We start from the raw sequence: 22,219 nt of genomic DNA, 5'->3' as shown, positions 1-22,219 counted from the left end.
AAATTAGTATTTATTTTGCTTAAAAAAAAAAAATTCATAAACTGTTTGGAAGCAAAATGAGGGGAAATATTGTTTATTTCTTTGTTAGGGAGTGGTGAATATTTTCTACTCATGCCATATCCCAGTTGCAACAGTTTCACTTGTGATGTTCATTCGAATTAGATCAAAATGACTTAAATGATTAAATACAAATCATGCACACTTTTATTGCATAACTGTGGTTACACCAGTTCTTACTGCTCCAGGAGATCACGTCCCCAATAACACAAGTGTATTCTATAAATATTCACATTCTGCATACTATTATAAGGGGAGATATAACATTGCAGCCCTACCTTGTTTTCAACTTTCTTCACAATTGTAACATCGCTTGGTGATGAAAAAAAAAAAAAAGAAAATATATATATATATATATATATAATTTCATTTTCCCATCTATGTTATGAACGATAAAAACATGGCACACAAATGGAACGAGAAGCAATACAAAGATATCATCACTGTCAGGAGTTGCTTTTCCAATTGTTCGAAGGTGCATTTCCTCTATCGGCCCTAGCCATCACACGTCTGTCTTAAAAAAAAACTTCTTGATTCTGCCCTCCTCATTAGAAAGTGCTTCCAATAATTCAGCATGAATGTACTTCTTAGGTATTTTCTCTAAAGAGTTATTGGATATATGACGAACTATACTACATATAAGAGTTGTTGCCTCATCTTTTATCTTGGAACCATACTTTGAATTTTGCAAGATCATAGATAAGCTAATAATTATGCAAGTCATTGTACTCTCGTTAATTGAATGTAGAAGTAAATAACTTTTGAAATCATCATCAGGGTGATCACCTGTGTTTGATTTATATGACGAATCTGCTTTGCCAATTTCTGCAGAAGATAACCCATGGGAAGTATATTCAAATACATCTTGTAAAAAGGAATCGATTCGACTTATAATTGCTAATTTTAACATAATTAGAGATTCATTTAATTTGAAGGAAATGTTTTTCATAATATTCTGGAGTGTGAATACACATGACCTCAAAGGAATAACTTCATTTTTAATAAAAAACAAAAGAAAATCTGAATAATTTGATATTAGGTTATTCTGTTCGTGTAACAGTGGCGCAATAGCAATTGATAATTTGTTAAAGTTATTTGTATTGAATTCCCATTTTTTTTTTTCTAACATGTGTAATATATACCTGTACAAATGAAAGACGTAATTGTCGCTTGTTTTGAAGTAAAGATTTGATATACACATTAACACGTTAAGGAGATTATTCACATCCATCAGGATTTTTTCTTGTCGAATTAATTTGTTCATATATTCGTAAACATGTTTAATTTTTCGATGATTTTTGCTTATGTTCAGGTAGCTTATGTTAAGTAGAATATCACAAATATGTGTAACCTTCGTCTGATCAGCTAGTGATTCACTAGAGGACAATTCCTCGTTGAACCCACGTTTATTAGACAGATGCACAGAATCATTTTCTGATAAAACTTCTTCTCCATCCATGTGAAAAAATTTCTTCCTTCCTTTGTTCACGTACACTCCGGATGATGAAATGTATATATAATCTGTGTTCATATTAATATCATACGCGTTTCTTCCTACTTTTTGTAAGTCACTCTGGAGTGACGTGTGATCCCCTCCATAAATGTAGCTTCTATCCAGAAATAATGAACCCTCCTTATTAGAAGTAGTACTATCAATATTGTTATTCCAATTACTCTTATTTCCACTGTTATGATGAAATATTTCTCTGTCCAAATAATTTGTGACGTGCTGAACAGACATGGAAAATAGAAGGTTCATGTTATTTTTCAAATTGCTTAAATGAGAATATTGTTTCATGTTTTCTAAAAAGCTGTATATGCCATATGTAACTCTGTTTAACTGTGCAAGACTCATTTGATAAACTCTGTTGTTAATAAAATTTAAAAGCACATTGCTACCTTCTTCTTCTTCTTCTTCTTCTGTTTGTGCAGTTTCAGCATTCCCCCTTATGTTCAAGTCAACGTTGTTATTATCATCAGTTCGCCTTTCATCCATTGTACCTGATGATAGATCATCATTATTATCACCATCACGATGCTGATGAGTAGCGATAAACATGTTCCTGGTTCTTTTATTTGTTTCATCTGGATGGAAGTTTACCATTCCTCCACTTCTATCTTCCCTTGGGGAATAATCCTTCTTCACTTTTTTTTGAAGTTTTAAACTGTGGCATTTTCTCCAAAGACGAACTACATATTTTGTATCCAGACATGACATATTCTGGAAAAAGGTTTCACATATATGCATAAAAAGAGACGGGTTCTTTAGATCCATCCATTTTATTATACTCACGGCAGCTAAGACTGAATTACCGCTAAGTTCATTCATCTTGTTGAGTAGGATAAGTTCACATGTGTTCTTCATCCTTCGACTGTCGTGATTGACAGAGTTGTTTTGGTTAGCACAGCTAGCCAGTTTCACATCGTTGTCACAACTAGCCAGTTCCACATGGCCAACAAATTTAGATGCAAGGCGGGTAGAACCCTCGTAGGGATACGGTTTTGTCAGGCTGATGTACAGGGGTAGGTTTTCAAAAAAGTGGTGCATACCCATATTCAGAATGGTGCACCTCAAATGGTTTTGCATCTTAAGATGAAGTGTATCATCATATGATAATTTCTTAGAGTGAAAATCATTCTTTATTTTAATTAAACAAGAGCATATGTCATGTATTTGTTTATTGGTGAAACAAGACAAAGGTTTTGATAAAATAATTTTTTTTAAAAGTTTTAAGCATTTCACAGGATACTCATTAGTGGTGTATGAACAACATTTCAATAAAGTAATAATATCTGATGTGTTGAATTTATTCAGATTATTACATAAATGTGTATACAAGTTTAGTATTTTATTTCCTTTGATAAAATGATGAGAAAAAGATGTTTTGTTCTGTTCATATATTTTTTCTAAAATTTTAATTATGTCCTTAACAGTTAATGTGCTGTATATAGTATTCAAATGGATTAATATGCATGCGTACATGTTCTTGTTTTCATAAAAGTTGTATCTTGACACGAACATCACAAAATCATTTCCCTTCAGTAGATAAATGTTAAAATAGTGGAAATCATTCATTTTTATGTTTTCTTTTCTCCTTTCTATTTCACCCTCTTCTTTTTCTTCCATCATCCATATTCCATCTTGTTCCTTCTGCCTTTGATAAGGCATCGCCTCTGACATCCTCCCTGCTTTATTCTCACCACTAAGTTTATCATTCTTGTACGAATTAGAAGTATGATTAGATAAGTGATCAATTCTGACATTTCCATCATAACTTCTATCATTGCTAGTGCGGATAGTATAGCTTTCATTGTTTTCGCTACCACCTGGCTTCAAGGATTTACTACATTCGCTAGGACCTTTCTTATCCAGGTAGATGTTATTCTTCTTCAGTTGCACAAACCTTCTTTTTCCATTTCTAATTGATTGCAATTCTTTCGATTTTAAAAAATGGGCTAGTATTCTTTTGTTTAATATGGCCATTTTGTAAAGATATGTGGAAAAAAAAAAAAAAAAAAAAAAAAAAGGGCTTTCCCTTTTTTGGCTTACTATGTCCGAACAAAGATTATAATAACCAACATGACATAAACCCAGATGAACGTATATATATATATATATGTATTTTTCTAATTCATAAAAAGAAGAAAAGAAAAAAGGTGAGGCAAAGGAGGAGGAACAAAACGATTCCATCTTTCTTCCCTCTAAACAGTTTTTAACAAATAGGAGAATGCAAAAGATATTCTTTTTTCTTTTTTGGTACCCCTCTTCAAATAATACAATAAAAGAAGGGAAAAAAAAAAAAAAAATGACCACGTACCGTTTACATACATGCAGAGAGAATAAAATAACATTATTTAATTTATACACTTTTGTAGAACATTTCCAGAAAAGCAAGTTTCACGCATAAACGGTGCACGTTACGTTACTTTGCAGAATATCTTCTTTTTTTCTCTAGTTCTTGGTATATATATCTCACCTTTGATTCGCACATGCTTGTAATGGCAGTACATATATATATATATATATATATATATATATATATATATATACATAAACATATATAACATTTACTCTTTTTACTTTGTGTAGAATATACCTTCACACACTTATGGAAAAGAAGAAAAAAAAAAAGATACTTCTTAAAGTGGAAGGAGGGAATGAATTGTTCCTTTGTGTAATAAAACACACACCTACTAATCTGAGAAAACTCACTACGGGGGGTGAGGAAAAAAAAAAAAAAAAAAAAAAAAAAAAAAAAAAAACACGGATGTTCTCTGAAGGTTTATAAATCCTTGATAAGTGCATGTGTACATGTTTGTAATTATTGACATGTTGTAAAATACACTGTCTGTCTATACCCAGACGTTATTTTTTTCTACGTTTTTTTTATTAGTTTTTCCACTTTACCATTACACGGAAAAATAACACATGCGTTAATTTTAGGCATAGTGTATTTTTTCTTTAAGGGATTGGAATTATAGGAACACATCAAAAAAAAAAAAAAAAATAAAATAAATAAATATTCAATAGCTTTTTATTTTGTTAAAAATACTAACTATACCACTGCCAACACCATTATGCTAACATATTAGTATAGTGCTTTTTTTTCTCCCCCCACCCTAATCTCTTAATTAAGGGGGAAAAGGAAGTTAATGAAAAACTGTCACCCTACCTATATATATATACATGACAGAAACTTCGACCATTTTAGAGAACACATATAAGATAAGAGGACTCATACACATGCACACGTGCATGCGTGTATATAAATATCATACCTTATATATGTACCATTGTTGCACATATACTCATCATACATAATAATATTATATTGTAAAACTCTTTTCTAACATGATCAAAATGAAAAAAAGAAAAAAATTTAATTGTGCTATTTTTCACCCTTTCAACTTTTCTATTCTAACATTTTCAACTTGCCAAAATTTTTTGAACATTTTCAGTTTTCCAAACTTTTCCTGCCTTTTTTTTTCGTACCACTTTTGCGTGCCTTTTTTTTCGTACCACTTTTGCGTGCCTTTTTTTTCGTACCACTTTTGCTGCCTTTTTTTTCTTATCACTTTTGCTGCCTTTTTTTTCTTACCACTTTTTCTTTTCCCTCGTTTTTTTTTTTTTTTTTCTTAAATGATGTGACAAAAAAAAATTCAAGCAATAAGACTCTTTTCCCCCATTCCTATATAATACTCTACTGCTTTTTTCTCATTTTTATTTTTCATGATCAATGAATGTTTCTTCACATTTAAGCTGGACAAACATCACAGCGTGCATGTAATGTGTGCATATATATATGCACATATATATACATATATATACAAATAATACATAAATAGAAATTGTAGAACTACACCACACGTACGTGGAACATACCCAAAGCATCTAATATACAGGATTTAGGGTTATACATTACACATCTCATATAACATATACCTACTAGAATGCACGTTCATTTTTTAAAAATTTTTCTTTTTTAAATCTATACCCATCCCGATTAGTCATAGAAAAGAAATAGCAGAACATGCACAGTTTTTTTTTTTTTTTTTTTTTTTTTTTTTTCTTATTGTGAAGAGGATGACTCGTATTTATGTCTTTTATATATATATATATTCCGTTTTGCCATGTAATACCCATATATTATTTATTATATATACCATTTGAAACTTTTTTTTTTTTTTTTTTTTTTACCTCCTTTTTTTTTGCCAATGGGAAGAAAAATGTTTGAGGTTCGTTTCAAGGCCTTCTTCTTCACTTTCCATCTACCTCTCTTCACTTTCCATCTACTTCTCTTCACTTTCCATCTACTTCTCTTCACATTCCATTTACTTCTCTGCACTTTCCATTTACTTCTTCACCTTCCATCTACTTCTTCACCTTCCATCATCTTCTTCTTCTTTAGGTACGTTTTCATTGCGACTGTTTTTTGTCTCCTCAATTTTTATTTTTACAAGTGAAAAGGAGGAGATAGGGAGGGGGGTCGAGAATTTAAGTTTTCATTTATGCACTGATATATATATATATATATATATATATATATATATATATATATATACCTTAAAATATGTGCTGATATGTAACCTGAGACCATGCTCTAATATATACCTTAGACCATGCTCTAATATATACCTTAGACCATGCTCTAATATATACCTTAGACCATGCTCTAATATATACCTTAGATCATGCTCTGATATATACCTTAAATTATGCACTGATCTATTACCTAATTTTTGCTCGAATCTATAACCTAATTTTTTTACTCTCTAACTTAATCTTTCACTTTAACGCCCTACAGAATTTTAACTTATATTATTTAAAGCGGAATTGTTATTATTATTTTATACACGTATATTTTTTACTTTTATCCTATATTTCATATATACAGTACTTATGCTATATTTCAAACTAGTTTATTTTATTTAATTACTTTTTTTTAATATGTTCATGCTTTTTTTTTTCTTTTTTTTTTTTTTTTTTTTTTTGCACAGAGTATTTTTTGTATATTTCTTTGTTTTCTAGAAAAACTGCAATTTTAAGAAACACTTCATTTGATGAATTCTTTAATTTTTTTAGATTCTTAAGCATATATATTTTCTCTTTTCTAAATTTTTATGTTTCTATTTTTTTCAATTTCTATTTTTTTTTTCAATTTCTATTTTTTTTTCTAATTCTATTTTTTCCCATTTCTATTTTTTCCCATTTCTATCTTTTTCAATTTCTATTTTTTTTCTCTATTTATATCTTTTTCAATTTCTATTTTTTTCTTTTGCTATTTTTTTCTATTTCTGTTTTTTCCCGTTTATGTTTTTTCGCTCCCCTATATCCTTCCATATTTCCATTTTCTCCATTCCTCATTCATGTACTACCTTCTTGATCATAAAAAATTTGAGATTTTCTATATGAGTCTATTTTTTTTTTACCATTCCATAAACTTTTCTCAGCCATCAGTTGTGTTAAGAACCTGTTGAATTTTGCTCTTCTTCTATTCCGATATGTTTCATCTGAAATCTATGCATCTCCCATGACATTACAGAATTCTTTTGGAACATTCTGCATCCCTTGTTCACACCTCACCTGTATAGAATCTCGCAGAACGTTCCTAATGTCCATTAAATCCACTACGTGGAACATGCACATGTACATACGCATGTCTATTTTTTGATGGCCACGTATATAGATGCACAAGCTTTGGTGTCCTATCGAATAAACTTATAAATAGTATAAAAGGCACCAAAAAAAAAAAAAAAAATTGAAATGGGAAAGGGGAAAATTATTTGTATACACAAAATACATGTGTATTAGTAATCTACCGAATGTAAACACATATGTGCAACTCGCATGTATATAAAAAAAAAAAAAAAGAAAAAAAAAATGCATAAGTTCAATGAGGGAGATATGTAGGGGGGTATGTTGTTTATGGAATTTTGTTAAATTAGCTTTCAACCCAAATTAAAGAAATTAATGTTTTTTTTTTTTTTTTTTTTTTTTTTTTTTTCTATTTTTTGTGTATTTTTTTGTACATTTTTCCATTATTTTACACCGATTAAGGGGAAGAGAATGGTGTCTTTCCTCTATCCCACTCCCCCCATAATTTTTGAAATTTAGTGCTTACATCTTACATAGTTAAAAGAAGAAAAGTAAAAAGAAGCATCGACCCTCCTTCTCAACACAGACACACGGATGTGTATATATATGTACATACCTATATATATACGCACAGACATATATATATATATATACACATATATATATAAACACGTCAAGTTGACCAGATTTGGATTTAGTATTTTCCAAAATGAGAATCTACGATCGAATAGTCCAATGCACTCGCAATTGCTACAAGCACAAAGGGGAAGAAAGCATCTTAGAATGTGAAAAGAATAGTGATGATTTGGACACAAAAGAAGAAAAAGTAAATCCATGCAAATATGTAACATACGAATGTCAGCACATATTGTTCCTTTCTTCATTTCAGTTATCAATTTCTCTAATATTTTCTTTTTACTGTAAATTTTACCACTTGGCACTTGTAAATACTGGGTTATTTTTAACCTCGATAATACATTGGAGAAAACCAGAATTAGGTATAAGAAGAACAGTAGATATGGCAATGGCACTTATGAACTTTTTATCACATGCAGTACATTCATTCAATATAAATTCTCAGTGTTTTTTTGTATGTTTATTTGGTGGTATTATTATAGCCATATTATACTTAACAGGTAAAAAATTCAGTTGCAATTCATATAGTACACTCTATCACTTACTACTCCACACCACTGGTAATATGTCTGCACTTACTATTTATTATATTTCAAAAGATAAAATGATTGATCATTCTTGAAGCGAGAAACAATGGGGAAAACTTATGGATGATAATGTAGCCATTCACATCCACCAACCTTTGCAGTATAAATATATACCAACTGTCCCATGTGCCACCAATAGACGACATCAGAATCTAGCGGAAATATTCACGTTGTTCTACTCCCACCCCCAGTCCTTGTGCGCCTGCACGCTGTTCAGCAGAATAGCAGCATGGAAGTGTAGCAGATTAGCTGTATGGAAATGTAGCAGCATGGAAGTGTATCCGTTTGGCTGGAAAAGGATAAAAGATAATTCCAAAACCACTTCAGTCAAGTCAGAAGAAAGCGAACGGGAGAAGAAAAGGGGGTGGTGGCAGGTTACATGTGAATGAAACAGAAGCAATCTATCTACGCTTGGTTTATTACAAAGTGTAGAGAATCATAAGAAAAATATTATAATTAAATATGCCGTAAAATGCGTAATTATGAATTCGCAATTTTTTTTTAATGTTTTTTTTTTTTTTTTTTTATGTTTTTATTATCCCCATTTTTTATGTTACTCATACGTGTACTTTTCCTAGCGCACGCACCACACCTTTTTTGAAATTAAATCATTCCTGAAATATTGTTAATAATTAATTATTAGTTATTAAATTGTGAATATATATGTGATATTCTTACTTTCAAATATCACCCAATTAAACTGATGTGTTATGCATGTATATAAATGTGCCTTTCTCCCGTAAACCTAACACTTTTTCTTTTTTCTTTTTTTTTTTTTTTCCATCTACAACTTGTTACCACTTGGATTATTAGATTTTTTCACTCCACATATAACGAGAACACATAATTAAATTTTCTCTTTTGCTTTTCTTTTTTATTTATGTAAAAGTATGTTACTATTTCAATTTAATATGTCAAAAAAAAAAAAAAAAAAAAAAAAAAAAAAAAATGGAAAGAAAATGTAGTGCCGATAAAGCAGGTGAATAAAGAGAAGGGATTTTATTATCCATTGATATGCAAAACTGTCGTTTTGGGGGGCTTTGTTTTTTTAGCGCTTCTTATGTAGAAAAAGCATATATATATATATATGTGTGTGTATATTTATTTTATTATTTCTTTTCTTTTATTATTTTTGCTGTTGTAATGTATACTTGAGCACTAAATACTTGTTTGTTTAGCCAAATGGACAGGGGTATTTTTTGAAGAGAAAGAGGTGAGCGGGCAGAGGAGAATAATTCAAACGGTGTGTGTATGTATTTGTGTGAAGGGGGGGAGTAACTTCTATCTACAAATGGAAGAGTGACTATCTGTGTCACTTGTGTTCAATCCTCACGTGTGAATAAAAATTGTCAACGTTGCCTCATCCATGTAGAAATGAAAAACTTGTGCACAGATGGTGTATACATACATATATATATATTTACATACATATGTGAGTATCGCTCGAACTGTTCAGCCTGAGTTGTGATTCATAACGTTGTAATAATTTTGTAAAAAATCCGACATGCAATCGTTCATGTAAACGCGAATCACAAATAGCTGAGAGGAGAAAATCCATGGCCTACACAATGCCACTTGGTGCCTCTTTGGAAAAATACAAAAAGAAAAGCTTTCCCCAACACATGTGATGTAAAAAAAAAAAAAAAAAAAAAAAAAAAAAAAAATTCCTACCCTACAGTTTTGAAAAAGAATACCTTGCCGTTCATAATTTTTTTTTTTTTTTTACGCCATACCCTATATAAACGCGGCTCTATATCCATTTTTGCATACAAGGAAAGAAAAAGAAAAAAATAGCCATACATTCAGATAGGCACATGTGTATGATACAAAATGTGATTGAAATTTTTTTTTATTTTATTATATTATTTTTTTTTTTTTTTTTTTTTTTTTTTTTTTTTTCATAAAACGAGCTTGTTACAGAGTATTACGTGGCTACACAACTGCTTCCGACTTCAACGTTGCATCTTCTACGCTACGACTTTTACTCTGCAAGCACCCATGTACTTATATTAGCACATAAAAAGAGTGGAACACATTCATGCGTTTTTTTTTTTCTCCACTTGCTGAATTTCCAACAGGAATTGATATAGACCCATACCTCCCGCAGCCTGCTGCCCCTGGAAAAGTTTTCCTACCTTTTTTTTTTTTTTTTTTGCCTTATTTTATTTCATTCTATTTCATTTTATTTATTTCATTTTGTATATTTCATTTAATTTCCACTTTTCCTGTTCCCATCGGTACAATTATTACTTATGCATTTGTACTCAGAGGGGGGTAGGTTGGAGACATTCATTTAGTGGTGGAATGAGTGGAACAGATCTCACTCGTTTGAAAGTAGGAAAGTGGGCAAAAAATAAGCAGAACGTGGGCAGAACGTGGGCAGAACGTAGACAAAAAATATAGAGAAAACAAACAAACGGCGTGGACGAAGCAAACTCGCTAGGTGCCGCTCTAAAAAGCAAAAGACCCTTAGACCCACACTCCACATTGCATCAATTCGCTGCCACGCATTTTCTAAGGTCGTCAAAAATGTAAAATAAGAAGAATGAAAATGGAAAAAACACAACTCCCGTTTTTTGTGCTTAAAGCGCTCTTGTCATGTTATTTTCTTATTTTTGTGCTTACATTACCCTTAATCATCCCACCTTCACGTCAAATTGGAATTAAAAAAAATAAACACTACGACTTATGCAATAGTGCACGGAAAATTAATTCCCCTTTTTATGAGAAAAGACAATTTACAACATCTCCATTTTTATATCCATTAAGAAGAAAAAAAAATCCATTTTCGTCCATAAGCACAGCAATTCTTAGTAACCCTTCATTTGACGTAAATGCACAAGACAAATGGAAAAGTAATATAATTATTATAAATTCTGGTAGAAGCAAGGAAAACCGAGAAAAAAATTTAATCTGTGCAAATGAGTCTACATGTAAGAAAAAGGATCGACATCAAGTTGAATTAAATCCATGTTATGATAAAAAAGAGACTAATCTATCCAAGGAGTGCAAGAAAAATTACACATCTGATACCGTTTTGGATTCCAAACTTTCGCCAAGGTGTGCCAATCACTTGGATCAGAGTAATCAACCCAATCATCACAGTTTTAATTACCATTCGAGGTACGGTGAGAATCATCACACGGGACCTGATTCGCTTTGGATGAATGATAGAATCACTTCCAATGAGACTAACCGTTTGAAGAATCTAATTGATTCGGATCCACGAGTTCAAGAAGAACAAAAACCTCAAAACAACATTGTGAGTGGAATTATTAGCAAATTTTGGCCATTTGGAGAAGGGGAAAAGAAAATACAAAAGGAAGATCGAAAAAATATGATCATTAAGAATGGACATGAAGGAAATGAATCTCCAGATCCAGATAAAGAGAAAAAACCTAATGAGGAAAACTATCATAAAAAAAAGTCATGGGTTGAAACGGAACGTCCCAATAGAGGATCTGATTATGATAAGGAAACGAATTTTTTGCTAAAAGCATTGGAAAGTGGTAAATTTCCATCATATTGTCTTGTTGAAAATATAGATGAGAATATAGACAACTTTGAGATATATATGAGTAAAGAAAAAATGGATGAACTTAACATAAGTGAAGGATTTACCGTTTTGTTAAAAGGAAAGAAAAAAAAAGAAATGCTTGGAATAGCAAAATTAGACAAAAGTTTAAAAAAACATTTCGTTATAATCTCCTTTTCAATGAAAAAGAATTTAAGACTTATGCATAATGATATTATTAAGATATACCCACTCATGAAGGTAAACGAAATAAGAAACGTTGTGCTAAGTCCATTTAATGATACAGTTGGAAGTTTAAGCAGAAATGACCTAAAAAATGAAGTTATAAATCCATATTTAAAAAATAGCTATAAACCATTATGTGTGAATTCTAATATATACATACCATATAAGGGAAAAAAAGTTGAATTTAAAGTGATGAAAATATTTAATGAACAATGTGAAGAAAATGATGCATGTGAACATCAGTATGGATACTTAGGAGACAATTCAGAAATCAGTTTGGATGAAGAATATCTAAATAGAGAAGATTATGAAGAACATACAGATGACATTACATATGAAGATCTAGGAGGAATGAAAAAGCAATTAAACAAAATACGAGAGTTAATCGAATTACCTTTAAAATATCCAGAAATTTTTATAAGTATAGGAATATCTGCACCAAAAGGAGTACTTATGCATGGAATTCCAGGAACTGGAAAAACTTCCATAGCCAAAGCAATTGCAAATGAAAGTAATGCATATTGTTACATTATTAATGGCCCAGAAATTATGTCTAAACATATTGGAGAATCTGAACAAAAATTGAGAAAAATTTTTAAAAAAGCTAGTGAAAAAACTCCTTGTATTATATTTATTGATGAAATTGATTCCATTGCAAATAAGAGAAGCAAAAGTAATAACGAATTAGAAAAAAGAGTTGTCTCACAATTGTTAACATTAATGGATGGACTCAAAAAAAATAATAACGTTCTAGTTCTAGCTGCTACAAATAGACCAAATTCTATCGATCCAGCTTTGAGAAGATTTGGAAGATTTGACAGAGAAATTGAAATTCCAGTTCCAGATGAGCAAGGGAGATATGAAATATTACTAACCAAGACCAAGAAAATGAAACTTGATGCAGATGTCAATTTGAGAAAAATTGCCAAAGAATGTCATGGATATGTCGGTGCAGATCTTGCACAATTATGTTTCGAAGCTGCCATTCAGTGTATAAAGGAACATATCCATTTTTTGGATCTAGAAGAGGAGGATTTTATTGAGTTTATGAAAATAAGTGTAGATGATTGGAAAGGAGAAAATGAAGAAACGCAAAGAGGACAAGGGGAATCTGTACTAAATCAGAAAAACTCCAATCCAGAATCGATAGATGCTGCAATAACAGCGCATGTGGGACCATTGCATGCAGGCACGTCCACGAATATGCAGACAAAAAATTTCCTCCCATTCAGAGACAGAAGAAAGGAAATTTCTGAAAGTAACGTAAGTGAAAAAAAGGGAAAAAATTTTTTCTTCAAATCGAAACAGAAAAGAAAAGAGATAGTAGCAGTAGATACATGGACAAAAGCGGAGAAGTTAACCAACAAACCGGGGGAAAAGGGATCACAGTTGAAGGAAAATATCAAAAATAAAAGTGAAGAAAAATTAGATAGTAAAGGCAAAAAGATTCCGTCCTATATATTAAACAAATTAACAATCAAAGCAAAGCATTTCCAACACGCACTGAACATATGTAACCCAAGTTCACTACGAGAAAGACAAGTACAAATTCCAACAGTTACATGGGATGATATTGGAGGTATGCAAGATGTGAAGGAACAATTAAAAGAAACAATTCTTTACCCATTAGAATACAAACATTTGTATAATAAATTTAATTCCAATTATAATAAAGGGATATTATTATATGGGCCTCCTGGTTGTGGAAAAACTTTGCTAGCCAAAGCCATTGCAAATGAATGTAATGCCAATTTTATTTCTGTTAAGGGACCCGAATTATTGACTATGTGGTTTGGTGAATCAGAGGCAAATGTTAGAGATCTTTTTGATAAAGCACGTGCTGCATCTCCATGTATAATATTTTTTGATGAAATTGATTCCTTGGCTAAGGAACGTAACAGTAATAACAATAACGATGCTAGTGACAGGGTTATAAATCAGATACTAACGGAAATCGATGGAATAAACGAAAAAAAAACAATTTTTATAATTGCAGCTACTAACAGACCAGATATACTTGATAAAGCATTAACAAGACCTGGAAGATTGGACAAACTTATATATATTTCTTTACCAGACTATAAAAGTAGGTATAGTATTTTCAAGGCAATTTTGAAAAATACACCCTTGAATGATGATGTTGACATACATGATATGGCAAAACGGACCGAAGGATTCTCCGGTGCTGACATAACAAATCTTTGTCAAAGTGCTGTTAATGAAGCAATTAAAGAAACAATTCATTTGCTTAACCTTAGAAAGAAGAGCAAGGGAAATTCACATACACGCACAGGTGGGGCTGTCACTGATCCCCATGACCCAGTACCCACTCTCTCGAAGAAGCATTTCGATTTGGCTTTCAAAAATGCCCGTATTTCTATACAACCTGAGGATGTACTAAAATACGAGCGCTTCAAGGAAAAACTTTCCCTCCAAAGTTTTGAATAATCACCAGTTGGTCTCAGTAAATTTTGGGGAAGTACTGCTTCGAGGGATCATCACTTTGTTGATACACGTGGATCGAAGGTCCCCCATTTTCCTATCACTTATGTCTGCTTATTTTATTTATTTATTATTTTTTTTTTTTTTTTTTTTCCCCTATCCCCTCTCTGTCTCATACTCATTTGTGTTACTACTCCATTCTGAATTGAAAAACTGTGGGAAAAAAAAAAAAAAAAAAAAAAAAAAAAAAAAAAAAAAAAAAACACACACACACCATCCTCCGTATGGCCAGACGTGATAAGAGGGGGTTGTATTTTTTTCTTACTTTGTTTTACCCCCCCCTTTTTTTGCCAGGTTTTACTTTGCTCATCTCTGCTTTTTTTTTGATCAAATAGTCCCATATAGAAATGTCCCTTTTATTTGCCTACCTCGACTGTTACTATGGGATGGAACTATTTTTGCTTTTTGTGTCTTCACTTACACCATTTTTTTTCTTTTTTTTGCTAAATGTAGGGAACAACATTTGTATTACGTGTACAAATATATACGAAATGACAAATGAGAAGAAAAAAAAAAAAAAAAAAAAAAAGAAAAATGTGCATAGAAAGTATACACATATGGAGGGAAGAAATATCCATTTTGTTGAAACGAAATGGGGTAAATATTTTTCCCCAATTTTTTGCATCCCCAATTTTTTGCATCCCCATTTTTTGCCTCCCCATTTTTTGCCTCCCCATTTTTTGCATCCCCATTTTTTGCCTCCCCATTTTTTGCCTCCCCATTTTCAACGTAGAAAATATACTCATAATAACTCTTTCATTTTGCATATATCTGTTTAAGTTAACTATAAATTGTTTTCAAAAAAATAAAATAAAAAAAAGGGAGGAGATATACCCAAAACACATCTATATTTTGGCCTCTCTCCCTGATATGCAAACTCTCTTCATTTTTTCAATTTCAAGAGAGATACCTACATGGTTTAATCTCGCTGATAAGGACACACACACACAAAAAAAAAAAAAAAAAATCAATTCCCTACACCCAAAAGACATACAACACACATTATTTCCAAATTATATCTTCTATTTTACTACACAATGATAGACTAACTCGTGGTTTTCTCAATGTCATTTATCAGCCACTCACTCTCCTCATTGGGGATGACATGTTTTATTAACAAGTTCTCCACGAATGGGCAAGCGTCACAACAATCATGCTCACCACTACATTGGAGATCCTGTCTGGACACTACACAGAGTACCCGTTCGAGATCGGGTGCAACAAATGTGGATGCAAAAATATTTTTGGAATTCCAGGAAGAGTTACGTAAGCTCCAAGGAGAAAGGATTCAAAGCTGTGCTCCTTTGCGTCTAAAATATTACTTCCCTGCAAGTGTAGTGAGTTCATCTGGTTCTTCTTCTTCTTCTTGGATGTGATAGGAGGCCAAGTGAAGGCTGGTTTTGTATCCCTTTCTGTATGAGCTGAATGAACATTATTTTTCAAAATTTCTGAAACGAAGCATTTCATATTTTCTAATGTGTCATATATGCTCATACTTGTAGATGCAATATCGACGTTCAAGTTAGCTATAGAACCCAAATCAATTTTACGAAAATTGTAAATGGAATCAAATAAATCAAACGTGTCTGCATCTACTTGTTCACTTCTGTATTCAATTCGATTTCCACTTTTAATGGACATGATCGTATCAACTAGATTATGCACAAGTGTATTTGACTTCACATTTGGCATTAACTTTTTAGGACCTAATATTTTTGCAATTGGCAAAATTTTATTTATATTTTTAAAATCCGTTAAACAAATGTGGAAATCTAGCCATCCATTCTTTATTTTATTAATGTATTCTAAACCAACATAATCTGCTCCGCACTTTTTTAAATTTTGATGATTATCATCAACCAAAACTAAAATTTTTTTGTTTCTATCTACGCTGTGTGTCAGATTACACATTCCTCTAAGCGATTCCCTTTTTATGTCAATTTTTATAATTAAGTTGAAGTTGATTTTTTCTTCCTTCTCTGGGCCACTTCCCACCACACTTCGACTACTCCTGCTACCACTTCTATCACTGCTACTATCACTTCTGCTACTGTTTCGGTCCTTATTTACATGTTTAAAGCTTAGAAGCAACTTTAGCCCCTTCATAGGTGACACTGCAGGAAGGATGTTTCTCGATCGAATTCCTTTACCATTATCGTTTGACAATTCCTCTTTCTCTGATCTGGAATGTGCTTCCTTTCCATGTTGTTGATTTACATTTATATTTTCTGCTTCCTGCGAATCTTCACTCATCAACCTTTTCTTCCTTCTAGTTTTAATATCATAAAATGGAATATACTTCTTCCACCTTCGTTCAATAAAAAACAGTTTACCCTTGTCATGCCCTCTATTTATCAGTGTTCTTTGGGACTGCCTTATTGTTCCTCTAGCGATTAGGAACAGGTATTCCATTCTGAATCCGTTGCAATGAAATTTGAAAAGGATACCATTTGTGTTTAACGCAAAGGTGGTTCAATCGTCTTATAAGTCTGGCGTGCCTGTGCACGATTTACATCTGTTTAGGGTTCGGGGTGAGTGTAAAAATTGAGGGAGTTGTGCGGCTGGGTGAAATGCAGCAGAGGGGAGAAAAACGGAAAAAAACGGAGAAAATCTCCCAAATCGAGCGAGTGGAGACAATTTTCCAAACGAGTCATGTAGTTCTCATTGTGGTTCAACCCTAACGAGGTTTATACAAATGGAAGGCAAAACTGAGTCAGATGGAAAAGCAGCCCCGGAGTTTGAGAAAACTGGGAAAAGAAATCTCTGCACTTGTGGTCACTTTCCAACAGGAGAATACGCGGAGCATATGCAAGGCGAGCTCCACCTATTCATTTTCACCGCACTTTGTATTTACATACATATATGTATATAGATACACTTTTTTTTTTTTTTCTTTTTTTTTCGTTTCATTATTTATTTTATTTTATTTTTTTCTCTCATCCGTGATAAACACCTTCCCTTTTACGTGCACAATTTGCTTAAACTAATGCGGAACAAAAAGGGAAGTAAAACAAACAAAAAAAAAAAAAAAAAAAAAAAAAAAATGTTTCGTCCAGTATTTTTTAAAATTTACCCCTTTGACCTGCAAAAATTAAGGGTGATTGTTTTGGTTTAAATGTGACACAGGGGAGAGGGGGAGAAGAAAGCGTATTTTTTTTTTTTTTTTTTTTTTCCCTTTTCCATTTTGTCTTCTTTTAACTGCCTCTTTTGTTACCCCCCCCTTTTCTCCCATCTCATCCCATTTCTCGTCCTCCTCTTCCCTCCTTGGCAGTTTCTCACACAATGTGTAACTGGAAATGATTTCATTTGATGAGATTTTCGAATTTCTCCGGGAAGCAGAAATAACATGCGATAATTTTAATGAACAAAGAGAAGAACAGGAAAAGATAATCCTCTTTTTGAACGAACTAAAGTCGTACATTGCTGATTTTTCCATATCTCTTAAGCAAAATGTAAATTCATATGAAGACGTAACTGAGATTGATATTTTGAAGAAAATTATTACAAAAAAGGAAAGTTTAGAACATGTCATTCGGAAGGAAATAGATAATTATGTTCCTACAAACATTTTGAAAAATAATATCTCCATTTCTTCTGCATACTTTAAAGAATATTACACATTTCCTGATCCTATTAATACTAATTTAAGATCTATCTCAGAAGAGCAATCATTAAATGAAATATCCCCTGGGTTAAATGTTGTTAAATCGATTTCGAGAGTAAAGGGGGACATATTAAACCAATCGAAAGATATAAATTTGGATGTAACATCAAATTTACCTTCGAACTTGAACTCAGAATGTGGTATTATTCTTACTATACCTCCACTTGTTGAGGAAAAAGAAACGACAGAGGGAAGTAAAACTGAAATATCACGACGTATTCAGATTAATGTACAAGCCGAAGAAGTGGTGCATACAAATCAAGAAAAAACTAAGAATGAAAAAATAACTACCCAATCTTCTGGAAAAGAAGAAATCTATGATGGGATAGAAATTTTAAAGGAAGAGGTACTAAAAGAATGGAGCGAACAAATAGATGAGTATGATAATTTGTTGTACGAATATTCTTTTGCGTATAAAAAAAAAGATTTGGAAAAAAAAATCGAAACCAGAAAAAGTATGAACAAGTCAGGTGATGAAAATGTCGATGAAGAATTATGCCTACTTGCACAAGAAATGAAAGAAAATGTATTAACATACAGAGAAATAATTGTGCAGGATAACCAAATGTTAGAACAGTCCGCACATAAGCAACTAACGAATTTAGATAATATATCCCATGTTCACAAAAATCTAAAGCAAATGGGGAAAAGCCAAAACATTTCCTTTTTCATGTCTCTCATTATAATTGTCGTTTCTGTCCTACTCTTTATGTTTACTTTTTTTATTATTCTGATTTTGTAACGTCCAGGGGGTGGTGGTGGCATGTGCAGACATAACACAGGACATGAGGTAACATTACACTGAGCATGAGGCAACATTACACTGAGCATGAGGCAACATTACACTGGGTATAATTGGAGATGAGATACATTGAGAGGAGCCCATCAATTCGTTTTGATTTCCTATAATTTTGCTTTCCTCCCAAAATTGGAAAAGAATAAATGCGGGTAACTGGGTAAAAAAAAAAAAAAAAAAAAGTACAGTTTTTTTTTTTTTTTTCATTCAATCTAGGATGGAACAAAACAGGATTTAAAACCATAGCGAAAGGCAACTTGAGAGAAAAAGAGGGCGTTGTTTTCCAAACAAAAGGAAAAAAAAAAATATAATCCTCACAAAAAAGTATTTATATTATTATACTATATTTCGCTGCTTCATTGTACCATATTTTCACTATATTTTTTTTTTTTTTTTCATTTTTTTGTTTCATTTTTGCTTCATTTTTGTTTTTACCCACCGTATTTCAATTTGTCGCCCAGAGCAATAGCATTAAATGATGAAAGCAAAAAGGATTCACAGGGGAGATGCACAAAAAAAAAAAAAGAATGCTAGGCATTGTTTATTTTATCACCTTTACAAATTTATAATAATAAGTAGGTTATGGTAGTTTATAATATATACCCCCTTTCTAGACTGTTTTTTTTTTTTTTTTTTTTTTTTATTATATAAAGGATGGAGGTTAGCAAAAAATAGGAAAAAAAAAAAAAAAAAAAAAAAAAAAAAAAAATTTATCATTTCCTTTTCCAATAGCCCATTTAGTGTAGCTTCATACAGAATATAGGATTATTACTCCATGTTTTTATAAATAAGATTTTTCTCATTTTTTTTTTTTTCCTTTTTTGTTCCCCATACAAATTTCCGAAATCAAGAAAAGAAAAGAAGCAAAGAAAGGAGAGGAAAGGAAACGCTAAAGAAAAAGGGAAGAAAATAAGGCTAGAAAAATAGGGCTAGAAAAGTAAGGCTAGAAAAATAAGGCTAAAAAAATAATATGGCACTGAGTTACTTTGTCAATGGAGAAGAAGACCATTGCGTGGATGTAGCTGGTGCAAATACTTTATCGATTGAAGAAGAAAGAGAAAGAACAGGAAAAGGAGAATTTGTGAGAAACGAAGATGAGCAAGGACTACTCTCCCTCAGTGTCACGAGAAATGGCAACATGCGTATGGAGGAGTGTAAGAGCATGGGAAAAGGGGAAAAAAAAGAGAACGTTCTAAAAAGTACAAGTAAACAGAAGAAAGTTCAAGTGGGCAGTGGAAAGAAAAAAAAGGTGATAAAAGGGAATTCCCAAAAGGATGGGTCGATGAAGTCGAAGCAGAAATTGGAGAAGAAATTGAAGCAGAAATTGGAGAAGAAATCGGAGCAGAAGTTGGAGAAGAAATCGGAGCAGAAGTTGGAGAAGAAATCGGAGCAGAAGTTGGAAAAGAATTCGAAGCAGAAGTTGGAGAAGAAATCCAAGCAAAAATTGGAGAAGAAATCAAGGCATAAATTGGAGAAGAGATCGAGGCATAAATTGGAGAAGAAATCGAGGCATAAATTGAATCCGGATAAAGGGGCCGAAGCTGACGCAGGGGATGAGACCAGCTCAGAAGACGAACTCTACAACGACGACAACTTTTTTATGCCAAGTACGTTCAAAAAAGTGAAAAAAAATGTGAAAAAAAATGTGAAAGAAAAAGAGAAAAGCAGCGAGAAAAAAAAGAAGAAGAGCAATAAAATTCACAGTAATTTCTGCACGACCTTATGCCTACCACTGGAGCATTATAAAGAGGAGTTTGAGAAAGAGTTGTCTTCTTATGCTACCACAGGACTTAAAAAATATTTGAAATTTTTAAAAAATTACAAAGTTACCGCTCCTATGGAGAATAAAATGAATAACAAGAAAAAACCAAGGCACATGTATGTTTAAAAGTGCCACAATTGGATATCACACACCATCAAATGCCCTTATCCATTTCTATGCTTATTATTGATGAAGGGTGGTGGGAGCAGTGTTATCTAAATTAAGCGATAGTGTTACTCATTGGTGTGCAAGCACGTGTTCATTAATTTAGGAATTTACCTTTGTTTCCCATGATACTTTGGTTAATCATGTGGATGAATATTGATATATACAGGATCGTCAGCTACTCTTAAAACGACAGTGTGTAGAATGTATGTATATACATACTTTGACATGTGTATATTTACAACATTCGCAACATTATTATAACAACATGGAATAGTAAAAAAAATAAAATAAATATGATGAACAAAACAGTTATGCTGTTATCCTACATTTGCTTAGCGATTTCAAGATAGAACTTAATTTCCTTTTCCCCGATTTTTTTATTTTTTCTGCAATTAATAACGAGAGGTACAACAGAAGAGGAATATAAAGTAGTGGTGAAAATTGTGCACATACCTATCCGATGGATATATTATATGTAACATATGTGTCTGTATTTTATTCGCCTTTAAGTTTTGGGGTGCACACTAAAAATAGTGTAACGCGATCCAATGTTTTTTTTTTTTTTCTTTTATTTTTTTAAAATAAATATGTATTTCTCGTATCAGTTGTTTTTAACAAAATTCCGTTTTCTTTCTTTTTTTTTTTTTTTTTCCTGTTTAACCAAGTTTGTTTCTGTACCATGTGCATATATATATATTTATACGTATCTGTATGTATATTTGCATATGCATATGTATATATATTTGCATGCGTTATAAACTTTAACTAACGCAAGGGGGAGGTTTATTCTCCACTATTTGTCCATACCACACGCCTGGGCGTAAATGAATATATATTCTCAAGATTATGAGTAAAACATACGCATGTGTTAACGTTTGATATGTTCTCCTACATGTTAACCAAAAATATAAAATGAAGCAGCGAGAATTGACGCACCATAGGGAGATAAAATAAATAAATGGGAATTAAAAAAGGGTCGATAGCGAAGCAATGAGAAGAAGGCATTTGTCCTCCACTTAATCATTCTGCACACGTGTCTATAATTGTTCAACGGTTCGAACGTAGTAATATATATATATATATATATATATGTACATATATTCCTACCATTTCCTATATAAATAAAAACTAAGCACCATATATTATATGTTACTTAATGATTCTTTCCCCTACATGTAGATCTCTCCTCCC

The 22,219-nt window shown here is 32.0% G+C and overlaps 6 protein-coding genes across 6 annotated transcripts; 4 read left to right on the top strand and 2 right to left on the bottom strand.

Annotated features, from left to right (window-relative positions):
- Positions 1 to 559: 559 nt before the first annotated feature.
- Positions 560 to 3,541, bottom strand: PGO_010970 (hypothetical protein, conserved; the record flags this gene model as incomplete). The annotated part of the gene is made up of 1 exon (XM_028685737.1): positions 560 to 3,541. One exon carries the CDS (start codon positions 3,539 to 3,541, stop codon positions 560 to 562), a length of 2,982 nt encoding a protein of 993 aa, XP_028541538.1.
- Positions 3,542 to 7,862: 4,321 nt separating this feature from the next.
- On the top strand, positions 7,863 to 8,411 carry PGO_010960 (hypothetical protein, conserved; the record flags this gene model as incomplete). Its single annotated transcript, XM_028685736.1, has 1 exon — positions 7,863 to 8,411. The coding sequence occupies one exon, from the start codon at positions 7,863 to 7,865 to the stop codon at positions 8,409 to 8,411; it is 549 nt and encodes a 182-aa protein (XP_028541537.1).
- A 2,510-nt stretch (positions 8,412 to 10,921) lies between these two features.
- Positions 10,922 to 14,584, top strand: PGO_010950 (cell division cycle ATPase; the record flags this gene model as incomplete). The annotated part of the gene is made up of 1 exon (XM_028685735.1): positions 10,922 to 14,584. The coding sequence occupies one exon, from the start codon at positions 10,922 to 10,924 to the stop codon at positions 14,582 to 14,584; it is 3,663 nt and encodes a 1,220-aa protein (XP_028541536.1).
- A 1,242-nt stretch (positions 14,585 to 15,826) lies between these two features.
- On the bottom strand, positions 15,827 to 17,050 carry PGO_010940 (50S ribosomal protein L1, mitochondrial; the record flags this gene model as incomplete). The annotated part of the gene is made up of 1 exon (XM_028685734.1): positions 15,827 to 17,050. One exon carries the CDS (start codon positions 17,048 to 17,050, stop codon positions 15,827 to 15,829), a length of 1,224 nt encoding a protein of 407 aa, XP_028541535.1.
- Positions 17,051 to 17,934: 884 nt separating this feature from the next.
- On the top strand, positions 17,935 to 19,044 carry PGO_010930 (hypothetical protein, conserved; the record flags this gene model as incomplete). The annotated part of the gene is made up of 1 exon (XM_028685733.1): positions 17,935 to 19,044. The coding sequence occupies one exon, from the start codon at positions 17,935 to 17,937 to the stop codon at positions 19,042 to 19,044; it is 1,110 nt and encodes a 369-aa protein (XP_028541534.1).
- Positions 19,045 to 20,068: 1,024 nt separating this feature from the next.
- On the top strand, positions 20,069 to 20,986 carry PGO_010920 (hypothetical protein, conserved; the record flags this gene model as incomplete). The annotated part of the gene is made up of 1 exon (XM_028685732.1): positions 20,069 to 20,986. One exon carries the CDS (start codon positions 20,069 to 20,071, stop codon positions 20,984 to 20,986), a length of 918 nt encoding a protein of 305 aa, XP_028541533.1.
- Between the last annotated feature and the right edge of the window lie 1,233 nt (positions 20,987 to 22,219).

This window comes from Plasmodium gonderi (genome assembly GCF_002157705.1).
Source record: "Plasmodium gonderi DNA, contig: Chr01, whole genome shotgun sequence".
Lineage (NCBI taxonomy): Eukaryota > Apicomplexa > Aconoidasida > Haemosporida > Plasmodiidae > Plasmodium > Plasmodium gonderi.
Note: the sequence above shows the minus strand (reverse complement) of the source record. Positions and strands in the feature narration are given on the sequence as shown.